Source organism: Epinephelus moara, chromosome 8, assembly GCF_006386435.1.
Source record: "Epinephelus moara isolate mb chromosome 8, YSFRI_EMoa_1.0, whole genome shotgun sequence".
NCBI classification, from domain to species: Eukaryota; Metazoa; Chordata; class Actinopteri; order Perciformes; family Serranidae; genus Epinephelus; species Epinephelus moara.
This window is the reverse complement of record NC_065513.1, coordinates 30,196,990-30,210,911: the sequence shown is the minus strand read 5'-3', so window position 1 is coordinate 30,210,911 and position 13,922 is coordinate 30,196,990. Positions and strand designations below refer to the sequence as shown.

Sequence of the window (13,922 nt, the reverse complement as noted above, 5' to 3'; positions counted from 1 at the left end):
CACTGTCCAGCTCCTCCTGGGGGACTCCAAGGCGTTCCCAGGCCAGATCAGATATGTAATCCCTCCAGAGTGTTCTGGGTCTGCCCCGGGGCCTCCTACCAGTGAGACGTGCCCAGAGCACTTCCAACAGCAGGCGCCCAGGAGGCATCCTGATCAGATGCCCCAACCACCTCAACTGACCCCTTTTGACGCAAAGGAGCAGCGGCTCTACTCCGAACCCCAACAATAAATATAAATACCACCAATGAAACAGATAAGCAATGTTGGCAACAAACTGCGCTCAAGATTGCACTGAGGCAAATAACAAACGTCAAATGTCTCCTTGATGCAGTTTCCAGTCTTTTTTAGCACAGCGTCAGTTTGGTGAGCTTGTTATGTGATTATTTGGACGTCTTTGTCATTCACTGGACCTTTTTCAGGGCCCTGCCATTTCTTTGTGTGGGCCTGGCGGTAAATAGCAGTTTGATAAAGTTCATCCAGTGCAGTTTCTGTCAAGGCTGTCAGAAATAATGGTGAGCAAAGTTCCCATAAAGTGTCAGCGTTGTTTAGGGTCTAATTGTGACCACCTATGTGTTTGACATGCGTCATCATGGCTTTTCAGGCTTTTCCCCCATGTTTTGCAGTGATTGTGACTGTGCAGCTCAAACATTATGAGTTTCACCACACTGGTATTTACTGCATTCCCACAGCATGCTTTTTCTGTTATTTTCTATACAAACCTTAAAAAAAAACAGCAACAACTCCTCTTCGCAGCCTGTTAACACCAGCTCTCGTTTCCTCCTTGGGATGCTGCAGTGGGAGTTTGTTGAGTGCAGCTCTTCACGCTGCCCTCCTGACATTCTTCACAGCCTCAAACTTCATACCCTACAGTTTGTCTCCTCGCTCACACGGTGCCTCTGTGCTCCACCACGGCCGAGCCACTGTGTCATTTGGTCGGCCCTGCCTTCAGCACTTCCTCTTTCCACACCAGATCTGTCTGTGTGTGTGTCGTCCTGGTGAGAACACTGTGGGAGGCAAAGAAGTCTGTAAATAGATAAGTGTGGTCAGGACAGCGCTCTGGTCTCAGGAGTAGGAAGATGTTCTTAGCTGCAGGGCAACTCCATGGGACTGAAGAGACACTGGGAAAGATGATTGGGTTTAATGGTTAGTGGCTGTGGGGAGGAAGTTACGCTGTCTTTGCAGAAATGATGCCATGATGCCATTTCTGGTGCGTGTGTGTACAGATATGTGTGTATGTGTGTGAAAATAAGAGCTGGTATAATTGTGTTAATTGCAGTAGGGCTTGAGAAATACAGCTGCACTGATTCTAAAACTAACAACAGATAAATCGTGTAGTATATATATATATACATATATATATATATATATATATATTTACCCAAAGAATAGGTTTATTGAGTTTTCAGAACTAAGTCAAAAACAAATCATACTCATAAATTCTAGTTTCACACATACAAATCTTAGCAGCCTAAAACCTTCCACATAAACAAATAAACATGGATAACAAACAACAACATAAAGTGCCTTAATAAGGTTTCGGGCCACCACACACCATCAGAAGAGGTTCAGTGCTTTTTAGCATTGATTCTTCAAGTCTCTGAACTCTACAGGAGGGATGAACACCATCCTTCCAACAGATATTCCCACATTTCAGTCAGGAACACTTTAGTCAAATAAAACTTTATTTCCATTTGTGGTATTATATTTGGTAGTATTGCTCTGTTCTGGGGCCTCTGCCTTTCCTAGGCCCACGCAGAAAGCCTGAGGCCTCTCCAACATTTCCACATGTCTACGTGGAAAGTCTTAAGGCAACAGCAAACCTCCCTGCCCTTCCATGCGCCTACATGGAAAGCCTAATGCAGGGAGAGCAGCAGCAAAGACCCCCCCAGTAACAGAACAGAGCAGCATCAATGACAAACAGAAATGACACCGATAAATCAGATACAGCATGAAAAGGAGGAGCTGGGGTGGAGGCAGGTTGCAAAGCATCTTGCAGAGGAAGTAGTAGGCAGGCCAGAGCAGTTTAAATAGGGCGCCCTGAATGAGATCTGCCAAATGGTTGCATAGAAAGGAATCATGTGATCTATCAGCTGACTCCCTTCCATCAATCAGCTGCTCCATCAGTTGATTGGGCTGTTTGAGATCAGCTGATGTAGCTGGGATGTGAGCTGAATTTGACATTGTGTCCTGCCTGAACTAACGCTATGCTCATTTTGGTGTTTTGCTGATGGTGGTGAGGAGTGTTGTCTGGGGCCGTCACATACCAAGGTGACAGTTGGCCGTTGGACAACAGCGGGCTGTCGATGAGCATCTGTCACCCTAGTTTTTGCACTGTATCCCACACCGTTAGATGAAGTTGGCCCTTGTTGCTTGATTGTTCAGCATGTTGAATTGGCAATTGGGTCAGTGGAGCCCCAATCTGATTAGCACTTCAGTTCCATTTATGAGAAGAGAAACATCTTGAATCTGTCCCACTAGTATTTAGGTCTCCCCTTTTTGAGTGAGAGATACAGACTACTGCTGCCTCCTGCTAAGGTGAGTTATTTCCTCTCATGCAGGCGTAGAACATATGTGCTTGTTGACTGTTGGCTGTAGTCTTTGCCATGTATTGAAGTTATTTGATGTCAGTTTGGTACATTTGGGCCTTCAGGGCCCTGATACACCAAGCTAAGTGTGTGCCATTGGTCAGTGTCTGGCCAGCAGTAAATGTCCGTCACCCTAGCTCCTGCAGTGTGCCCAGCAGCATTGGCACTTGTTTTTTGGCCAGTTCTGCATGTTAAATTGCTGTCGCGGGCCATCAGTGAGTGAAATCACTGATTGGCACTTGAGCTCAGTACACGAGCATTTTGAGCTCCTTAGCAGAAACAGTTTGTAATTGTTTGTGTTATTGTTCATTAGGTCTTTAATGTGCTAACTGGCTAACTAGCGCTTGAATCTGTCCTGTTGATTATCTGTTTTCCTTTTTTTGAATGACGAATACAGACTACCATCGCCTGCTGGTATGAAGAGTTACTTCCTGTCATGCAGGCCTTTAACAAAGTAACATTCAATAATGCCAAACAGATTCATTTTCATCCAGTCATTGCAAACCTAATGCAACTATTTTCTGTTAGAATACCTTAGCTCATGTTCTTCTTTCACACACGTTCTGCCAGTCCTTGAAAGAATCCAGTTAATCAGGGGTTAAAATGCTTCAGTCCGGTGAGGTAAACATAAACACACAGTAGGCAGCAGTGTGGTGAGAGACCTGGCATTTAGAAAAATAAAGGAGAATCCATCATTTCCATTTTTGTTTGGGGGGAATTCCCAGCAGTATCTAGTTTGATGTTGACAATGAAGTCACAGCGGGACACATGAGACACAAATAAAGTGTGACATAAAGGTGACACAAGACTTTGTACCACAAAAACAAAAACACAGGAAAGAAGAGCGTAACAGATGAGTTAGGTCACTCAGTCAGAGCGCACAGATCCTGCTGGGACAAGCCAACCATGATTAAAGGCTTTCGAAATAAAGACGATATATCATCAGGTTGCATTTAATTTAATCTAATAAACAAAAAACAGCAGGGCGGCTTGATCTGTGTGTGACTCATCAGCGAGCACACAAATACGTAAACTAGAGATGATCTTATATGGTGATTTTGAAGAGTGCGTTTGGCTCACCGTGTGCTTTACAAACAATTTGACTCTTTGCTTATCCGAGTTTTATTTATCTGACAAACCCTCTTATACTAATCTCAACATATTAATCAACCTGCACACACCAGGAATGATCCACAGCATCCCCTGACTCATTCCCCAAAAATCACATTAAGCATTCGAACCTGACTCACATCAACAGTGATACACTGCTGTTTGTTTCGCCAAAATAAACACAACTGTTGGATGCAGGTGACTCTGTGAATTGTGTTTGGACAACACGTCTGTGGTTGCTAACAAACAAAAGAGAAACAACACACACCAGCTAACTCAGTCTGACATTTGAAGACGGTTGTTCCTCGAGAATGTTGTTCACAATCATACAGCCGTAAAATATAGAAAGTGTACCTGAGGATATCAAGAGAGCATTGTTATGTGATCAAGTTGGACTTTATTGGACTTGTCTAATATTTGACAATATATTCTCCTGCTGATTATCTCTTTTAGCACATTCAAGGAGTGGCAGGCTGTAGCTGTCCCGCTTTCTGTACAGTCATGCTGGTAAACTTTACTGTGACATTAGAAGCAGCAGTTAAAAGACGAGTTACTGTAAACCTTCTATACAGTTCCGCATCTTTACAGTCACTTCTTAGCAGTGATAAAAAGAAGAAGGTAATGAAAAGCTATGCCGCTGCTTTATTACAGTGAACTACAGGTTTGTTGAATCAAACCATCCCTCTCTTTACTTTATGTGTGTTCACCTGTTGTGAAGCAGCTGCTGTAGCTGTACAAATAAATCTGTGTTATATACCAAAGCTGATGTGCATTTAAGAAACATGAAAATGCGGAGAGGTGAAAATGCATTTTTATATACTTTACACACTTGCTACCCTGGAAATCCAGAGTTCTCGAGAGAGCACAATTTGAATTTGCTCAGCGAGTCACTCTGGCAATCAGTAATGATGCTCATTACCCATGCCGTTGGAGCCGAGCTGCACCAATCACATCGGTGTATCTGATATAGGCGGGCCAGAGGTGAGCTAAACAGATGACGACAGCGCTGCGACGACGAAGTCCAGAATCAGTCGGTAAACATTGCAAGATGGCTACGGATGAACACAAGTTATTTGAAACGGCGTTGGTCGCTACAACGAACGAGTTAGACTTGGCTTTTTCTCTAAAAGAGGAACAGAAGACGGCGCTTGAATCTTTCCTTTGCAAGAAGGACGTTTTTGCTGTTTTGCCGACCAGATACATCTAATCTACCAGTTAGTTCTGCTGGTAGCTAAGCGCTAAGTATTGTTCTGATTGGTCGTAGTGTTATCCAATAGTGTGCAGTGATATTTTCAAATGCATGCGTGGTGCCGCCCTCGAGTTGGGCCATTTTCATTACTCATAGCCAGACCCTAAATCTTTCTAGATTTGGGTCTGGATTTCCAGGCTACACACTTGCATTAACATTTTGATATTCTGACAGGTTGCCAGTGAAGGCCTTTTGTGGTCCTTTTGCCTTTAAGTGCCTGTGCACAAACTAATACTACGCTAATATTAAAGGAGTTATGTACAACATTCAGCTCATACGACCTTGGAGTGAGACTGGTTTGGTCAGCACTGTTGGCATTGTTAGCACCGTTAGCTGCTAGCCGGCAACTCAGCCACCTCCCTGTTGAGAACCGTGTGCAAACAACCTGCATCAGGATCTGAATCACAGATATGCTTGTGTGTGTATGCCAGTGGGTAGGATTTAGGACCATCTGTTGTTATATCTACATGAGGAGCTGCTTCTCTCTCACATATCCACCATGTTGTTTCTACAGTAGCTGAGAACGGACAAACTGGCTCTAGATAGGACCATTTGAGTTTTCGTCTCAGCCCCCGTAGTGCTCCTACACGCTTGGCTAACGGGAGAAGTTCAAGTTCTGCGCCCTCACCCCTAGATGCCCCTAAATTTTACACACTAGACCAGTGGTTCTCAAGTGGTGTGCCATAGCACATTGGTGTGCCCTGATGCCAGGCCCAGTGTGCCATGGAACTTTGTAATAACCATACATTATTACTGCAATATTCAACTGGGCCTACACAAAGAGTTATGAGTGAAATTTTAATTGACTGTGTCGGTATGTTATGGGCACCCATATCCTAATAAAGAGGCAAACTTAAAAACCTTAAAAAATGTAATTTGATTTAAAAAACCTTCACAGGGAACCTATTTGTGACACATCAAAAGCCCTAATTAACAGCCAGTGTGAGGGATGATAACATTTAACAAGACTGCTTTATTCTACGGAGCAAATGACAACAAAGCACTGATGAAGATGACCTTCCACCGAAGAAAAAAAAACTGTCAGTAGACAGTATCAGGAAAGCTACCGGTCTTCTTTTTTCTTATTTTTATTGTCTCATGTCTTGATAAGGGTGTTTTGATGGTGGAGGTTGAGAGTACAAACACCTCAACACCTCACCTCAGTTTCCACTGGATTGAGATTTGACTCCAACGGCCTTAACATGTCATTGAAATCTTTTAGTGCTGATCAAACCATTCAGTGAGCTCTTGTTCCCTGTATGAAAGCATCTGAATTATGTTTCTTCTCTCCTGTATGCGGGTTTCAAGTTTCACGTCTGTGCATGAGAGAAAAACACTTACTGAGTGGTGCACTGTTGTGCCCTCCTGTGTCTGAAAGTAGTATTACATTGTATGATTTTTACTACTTTTTTAAATGTAGTAAATCTAAAACATTTTTAAAAAGTTTAGAAGAAGTAGGTCATGATGAGTGGCCGTGACATTTGATTTCTCCACCAGTGTTTATGAATCACAGGAGAAATAATTAACACATCTATAAAGACTACAGCGAGTTTATAGGTCACAGAGTGCTCTCTCTCTCCTCCTCCTCCTCCTCCTCCTCCTCCTCCTCCTCTCACTCAGTGTCTCTCTCCCTATCTGTCTTCCTGTGGCCTACAAATCCACAAAGAATGGACGGTTTCAGCAGAATGTCTTCTTCGGCTTCAGCTGTGATTGGACCAGAGGCGGGGGTGGAGGTAAACGGGGGGCTGCAGTGGCACAGGGAGTCCCTCTATAACAGGGAGAGGAGAGTGAAGCAACACAGAAAAACAACATGTGTGAAGGTTGTATAGGGGGAAATGGCACCGAGAGGTGGGGTAGTGTTGGCTTTTCATGCTCTTATACATGTTTTCATTTTCTGATTGAGGGTTCATTGCATTCAACACGTGGGGAACTTTTACAAACTCTGCACACACACAGAAACACATGCATGTGCAATGATGTAAAGCTGCAGAGAAACCGGTCAATAATCAGCACACAGCAACATTACCATAACTTGCAATGCAGTTTTCAATGCAAAAACATAATCTAAAGAACAATTTTCAGTGCTCTACCTGTGTTGCCACATGGCCAGAGGAGCATGTGACAAGTCCAACACTTTATCAGTTCATCAGGAGTTAATAGTTAACGACAACTTTATCAGTGTCAGCCCAGGTCATTCACATTACAAATGTGTCTCCCCACAGAAAGAGCCGTGCTTGCAAACTTCTAACTTTGCGCAGCCTCTTCCCCCCCACTCTCATGCCTCAAATGTGGCCTTTTTCCCAGCCCGATCCTCACCCCTTCAACCATTCCAGCCCCAGCCCACTGTGAAGTGAGTGAGTTCCTCCTCCCCCGCCCAATCAGCCATCACTCCTTCTCCTTTCACCGTCTGCTTCAGCCTTTGGTCCCTTTGTAACTTCATGGACAGCCCCAGTTCCAGCTTCAGCCTGCGACAACTAGTTGTGGCTGCAAAGAGAAAACATTTTTCAGTACAGCTGCTGGTCAGCGCCTGATACTCTAACTGGAATAGCTGGAATAACTCCAATGAAATGAGATATGGTAGACATAGACCATGTAAATAGATTTCATACAACTGAACCACGGTGCAAAACCACATGGCCTTACATGTAAGAACTCTGAAGAACAAAGAAGACTTGTTACAAAAGGGGCAAAGTTCTAAAATAAAAAAACAGGCAATCATATCCCTTTCTGAAAACTCCTGATCACTCCAAGCCTTCTTGGTCTCTTCATCGCGTGTTGCATAAGCCATTGGGTCAGTCAACATGATGTAATGTGGGCATGGTGAGCAGAGCTCCCTGGGGTGCATTTCATTGCTCTTCTCAGAACAGACTCGTGGTTCAATGTGCTCTTGGAATTTGGGGGTCTCCTCCATTGTGGAGATCTGCCACCTGACGCAGCACCTCAGTGACACTCGACACATCAGAGCTATTTCTGCTCTTACACACTCGCAAACATGTGGACAAACGCTCACTGAAAACACCATGTGCACCACACATGCACACTTTAACCCCTGTGCCTGGGGGAAGACGTTCAGAAGGTTCCTTTTGGTGCCTCTGCAAGTGAAACTACTACACCTTGTAGTAAACAGACCACTCCTCTCTAAATGCAGCCAGTACAAAAAAGTTTCAGTTGCCTGTGAGGACAAACTATTTTTTCCTGTTGGATGAATGACTGAGTGGTGCGCTTACAGTCGTCACCCGCCCACCAGTTTAAGGCACTGATTTTAGTAACCTTTTAACATTTTTTGGCTGCTCCGTGTGGTAACCTTTTACAAGCTAAAGGTCACAAACTCTTAATCTTTCTTGGTCATATTTCTCCTGTTTGTTTGAGAGCCTAGTTTTTATCAAGATGCGCAAAATACCTTTAAACCTTTTATTTGGCTTTGGCTTAGAGTTAGATGCAAAGATTGATATCATATTTCTCACACATGAAGCTACGACGGTTAGCTTAGTTTGCACAAGGCCTGGGAACAAGAGACAGCTAGCTTGGCTTTGTCTAAAGCTCATTAATTAAATGTTATATCTCATTTGTTTAATCTGTACAAAAAGCAAAGTGTAAAAACAACAGTTGGTGAGTTTGACTCCAGGAAGTCACCTCGCCCTTCCAAAAAATGTTTAACTACTACATCTTGCACAGATTAAACAGACAAGAGAGTAAATCTTAAGTGAACTTTAGAGGTGCTGGAGAGATTGATCATGAACAGAGGCTAGATGTTTCCCCCTGTTTCCTGTCTTTGTACTTAACTAAGCTAACCGCCTCGTGGCTTCATATTTAACAGATAGATTCAAACTATTCCTCTGGCCTGTGAAGTGAACTTTTCCCCTTTAGAGGAAATGATATTGTTCCAGCTCTTAGTTGAAGTTATATTATGTTTACACTCAGTGACATATCCAAACCCAAGATGCCATTTTATGGTTGCACCGTTCATGAAATGGAAACATTCAAAAAGTCTCAGGTCTTTGCACTCAAGCCCCAAACCCTAAACTTTTGAGTTTTGAGTCGTGAACAAGTCATAATCCATTTCACCAAATGTACAGCCATTTTAATGACCGTATAATATATTAAATTTACAAAAACCATGAATGTTCTTTCACAATTTGTACTTCTTTGTTAAAACAATTTCGTTGGACATTGTTGTGTCTCTGTCTGAAATTTTCGACCTATTCGTTTCTTTGTTGAGCACTGGCTAGTTTTTGCAAACTAAATTATCTTTTGCATAATTCTTTCAGTAACATAACTTTAGTTCTTCATGGCTTTCTCCTGCAGTTTGTTTGGATGCTGTTGGACTGGTTCAAACTAAATGGATCTGGGGAAGTAAATGCTGACTTGCTGGGAATAAAAACCATTAAAGTTAGCCAATTCAGGGAATGAAGGGAAATGAACAAATTCATGACACACATTTTTGATTAACACATGTTTTTGCTTGGGCTCGGGGGGATAGTATCAAGTATTTTCAACACAAAAGGCTCGTGTCCAAATTAAGTCACGAGTCACTGGTGTTAAAGTCCAAGCTGAGTTGCAAGGTTTTTTTGATTTTGTCGAGTCTAAAGTCATCAAATTTGTGACATGAGTCAAACCATGTGACTCGAGTCCACACATCTGAGCGATAATGCTAACAGGATGCATCGGTAGGAAAAAAAAAAAGCAATATATAAGTACGTAAAATAAGTAAACTGTACACAAACAAAGAGCAACACAATAAGCAAACAGATTAAAAACACAAAGCTGTATCATAAGAAAGCATCAAAATAAGCAGAGTGTAATAAAGACACAGACTGAATGGCTGACGTCACATTACTGACTGATGGAAGTAAAAAGCTACTGCACAGTTTAACCACAGCAACATTAGATCAGCAGAGTGATCTGTGCACCTCTGATTCAAGCTGATGAAATCCTATGTTGAACTATAGATTAGAGGCATTTTTCTGAACTTTGACTCTGTTGATAAACACCTATCTGTAACATTCCCCCTGAAACTGGATAGACCCAGAGCGGACAGAGCTACACACCAGCACTCTACTGAAGGTCAATATCCTGTATCTCTGTGTGTTGCCGTGCGTGTGTGTGTGTGTGTGTGTGTGTTTTAATGTGTGTCTGTGTGCAGTGCATTGAAAAATAAGATCAGCAGAGGACTGTGAGCAGGAGGTGTTACTGGTTAACCTGGATTAATGCAGCAAGCTACATGCAACAGTGGTTTTTAAATCCAGATTGTTGGACAAGTTAAAAAGCAGATTCCCACAAAAGAGGGGCCAGAAAGTTTTATTAACTTTAAGTAATTAAATTTTGTCAGTCACCTAATTGAGTAGTTCGCACAGATTAACATACACAAACCACAAATCTTTCCCTTCTGTTCTGAGGCCAACATAGGAGCTTCTGTCAGTCACCTCACATTGCACTGAGCCTCGAGTTGGGAGCATCGCCAGTCTTATATTTCAAGACCAACAAGAATTGGACAGAGGTGCATAATGCTGCACAAGCTTATCTCTTCAGGCCTTTGAAGATGGTTCCACTGTGAGGACACTGCAAGTTTGTAAAGTCCCTACTTGCATCAGACATTTCAAGGTCACATGAAGAAGACAAACACCAGAATGATTTGAGTTGTTGTAATCAGGCTGTATGTATCTGCAGGCGGCGGCTTTGCTTCTCCAAAGTCTGGTCTTTTAAGCTAATCCTTTTATGTGTTACTCCACTGCAGCCCACAATTTACCAGAAAGCAGTTTGCAGCACAGCACAAATGTTAAATCTAAATGTTAACGTAATCATTAAACTGGCAGATGTCTTGCTCTACAGCAGACCACATGTCCCTGTCCTACCTGAGCTGACTGCTGCCCATGCCATCCCCATTGATCTGTCAGGCAGACTCTGTTGCACAATGTCCAAACAGACATGTGGCAATTATACGTGAATTTGGCACCAAAATGAAATCCTCCCATGTTCATCCCGTAGTATAAAGCTGGCAAGGAGCATCTCTCCTCACTCTCCGGGTCAAAAGCGGGGTTCGCTGTTACCAAGTGCTTGGTGCTGCAACTGAAACTGGGAAGACGATGTCAGCTGGCAAGAAGGTAAAACAACATTGCTTGCGAGGACACTGCGTGTATACCACTTCTGTTACTCTGCAGAGAACAGAGATGTTGTCGATGCAGCATGCAAGTCTTTAACATCGTGCAATGTAATTACATACAGCAGGTCAAAGTTGTCCTGCTGGTCAATGGACTGTGCTGTTATGAGCAAGGTGTTTTCAGTGCAGGTTTTATGTGTGTGTGCATGTTGTGTGTGAAACAGCCAGACTGAAGCCGTCAGTGCTGGAGAGTCTCAGACTAGAAAACCTCTTTACCTCTGCACCTTTGCACCCATTTGCACCAACTGCAACAAACACTGCAAGGGCATACATGCATGACATTACATGTCTTATACTGTCTTTAATTCACATACATTTTGTCTGTCCTTCCTCCCTGTTGTATTTATAGCAATATTGAGTGATGTACAAATTATCAGTAAGCTTATGAACTATTCAGTGTGGAGCTCCAGTGAACAGTGTGCGTGGGTTCCTTTGCTCCCACAGGGTATCCTTGAGCGTCTGAACGCTGGCGAGGTGGTGATTGGCGATGGCGGCTTCGTGTTTGCTCTGGAGAAGAGAGGCTATGTGAAGGCCGGGCCATGGACTCCTGAGGCTTCTGTCACACACCCTGAGGCCGGTAAGACAGCGCACACACACACAAGTATTATATGCAAAACCACAGGGAGGGAAGATATGACAAATCTGTATGTTTCCATCAGTGCGTCAGCTGCACAGGGAGTTCCTGAGGGCAGGATCTAATGTCATGCAGACATTCACGTTCTACGCCAGCGATGACAAACTGGAGAACAGGGGTCAGAACTTGAAAATCACTGTGAGTACAGCCAGCTTCAGACCTCCACTTTCCTCCACACTGACTGTGGATTTATCAATAAACACGATGTGTCTGCCTCGTTCTTTCAGGGCGCAAAAATCAACGAGGCCGCCTGTGACCTGGCGAGGGAAGTAGCCAGTGAAGGAGACGCCATGGTAGCCGGTGGAGTGTGTCAGACTCCATCCTACCTGAGCTGCAAGAGCGAGACAGAAGTGAAGGCCATCTTCAAGAAACAGCTGGAGGTGTTCATGAAGAAGAACGTGGACTTCCTGATTGCTGAGGTGGATTCATGTCTAATTTCAAGTCATGTCAAAGCTGCTTCAATGTGATATATGATTACTAGAGCAAATGGGCACTCTGTGGTGACTGTGTTGTTTCTGACACGCAGTACTTTGAGCACGTTGAGGAGGCGGAGTGGGCCGTGCAGGTGCTGAAGACCAGCGGAAAGCCTGTGGCTGCTTCCCTGTGCATCGGACCGGAGGGAGACATGCACGGCGTCTCTCCTGGAGAGTGTGCTGTCAGGCTGGTGAAGGCCGGTACGTATTTAATCCACCCAGCACAATCTCACACTTTACTCTTTTGTCTTTACGCTATCTGATGCAGCTAACCATTTCCTTCTGTTATCTCAGGTGCCCAGATTATTGGAGTCAACTGCCACTTTGACCCAATGACCTGCGTGAAGGCTGTTAAGATGATGAAGGAGGGAGTGGAGAAGGCCAGGCTGAAGGCTCACTACATGGTGCAGCCCCTGGCATTCCACACCCCCGACTGCAACTGCCAGGGATTCATCGATCTGCCAGAGTTCCCCTTCGGTAATACATTTTTCTTGGACATCAGAGGTCTGGTGTGTAGGATTTAGTCGCATCTAGCAGTGCAACCAACTGAAACTTCCCCCATGTGCCAAGTGTGTAGGAGAACTACGGTGGCCGATGTAGAAAATATGAATGGGCCTGTCTAGAGCAAGAGTTTGGCTTGTCCGTTCTGAGCTACTGTAGAAACAAAATGGTGGACTCTGTGAAAGAGAACCCGCTCCGTATGTTGATACAGACAGCTCATTGTAAGGTAGCGAGAACCCATAGTTTATAATCTACCAGTATATCCCCCTAAATCCTACACTATGGACCTTTCAAAGAAAAAAAGCATCACCAGATGACAGTTGTGTACTTGGCAGCTTTTCTCAATTGTCTCCATTTTCCTTCCACAGCCCTGGAGCCCAGGATCCTGACCCGCTGGGACATGCACGCATATGCCAGAGCAGCTTACCAGGCCGGTATCCGCTTCATTGGTGGCTGCTGTGGGTTCGAGCCTTACCACATCAGGGCTATTGCAGAGGAGCTGGCCCCCGAGAGAGGGATAATGGCCGCTGCCTCAGAGAAACATGGGATGTGGGGCGCTGGTCTGGAGATGCACACCAAACCCTGGGTCAGAGCAAGGTATAACATCCACCATATTCAACACACTGACACGCACACAGTCATGTGAGTGATATTATTTTATGGATCTTTCTGCTGTGTGTAACCCGCGTCTTCACCTCCTACAGGGCCCGTCGTGATTACTGGGAGCAGCTCTCTCCCGCATCCGGTCGTCCCAAGTGCCCTTCCATGTCCACGCCAGAGGGCTGGGGTGTGACCAAGGGCCACGCTGACCTGCTGCAGCACAAAGAGGCCACCACCAGCCAGGAAATGAAGCACGTGCTGGAGATGCAGAAGAAGGCCAAGTCCACTGCATAAGCAAGGAAACCGCGGCACCCGTCCTTTCGGTTGGTCAACGAGAGAGGGACGAGGGGGAAGGAGTGAAGTCTTTCTGGGTCCAGTTTGGCGATAATAAGCACTTGTAACAGCGATGCTCCAGTTGTGGAGTATTACTTTGTAAACCCCAAACAATAAACCTGAGTTTGTCACTCAAATTTTATGACTATGTGTCGTCAGTGTTGAATGAGAGCGAGAGGGCTGCTGCAACAAACCTTTTTAAAACTTAAAAAACAGCTCACACTTTTAACATATGCATTGATTCAGAACTCAGTCCTTACAGGCATGTTCAAATTGGCTG

The 13,922-nt window shown here is 44.3% G+C and overlaps 1 protein-coding gene across 1 annotated transcript; it reads left to right on the top strand.

The window, feature by feature from the left end:
- The first annotated feature begins 10,929 nt into the window (after positions 1–10,929).
- Positions 10,930–13,779, top strand: LOC126393696 (betaine--homocysteine S-methyltransferase 1-like). Its single transcript, XM_050049982.1, has 8 exons — positions 10,930–11,045; positions 11,546–11,678; positions 11,761–11,873; positions 11,963–12,154; positions 12,262–12,409; positions 12,503–12,685; positions 13,078–13,306; positions 13,414–13,779. The coding sequence occupies exons 1-8, from the start codon at positions 11,028–11,030 to the stop codon at positions 13,601–13,603; spliced, it is 1,206 nt and encodes a 401-aa protein (XP_049905939.1). The 5' UTR covers positions 10,930–11,027; the 3' UTR covers positions 13,604–13,779.
- The last annotated feature ends 143 nt before the right edge of the window (positions 13,780–13,922 follow it).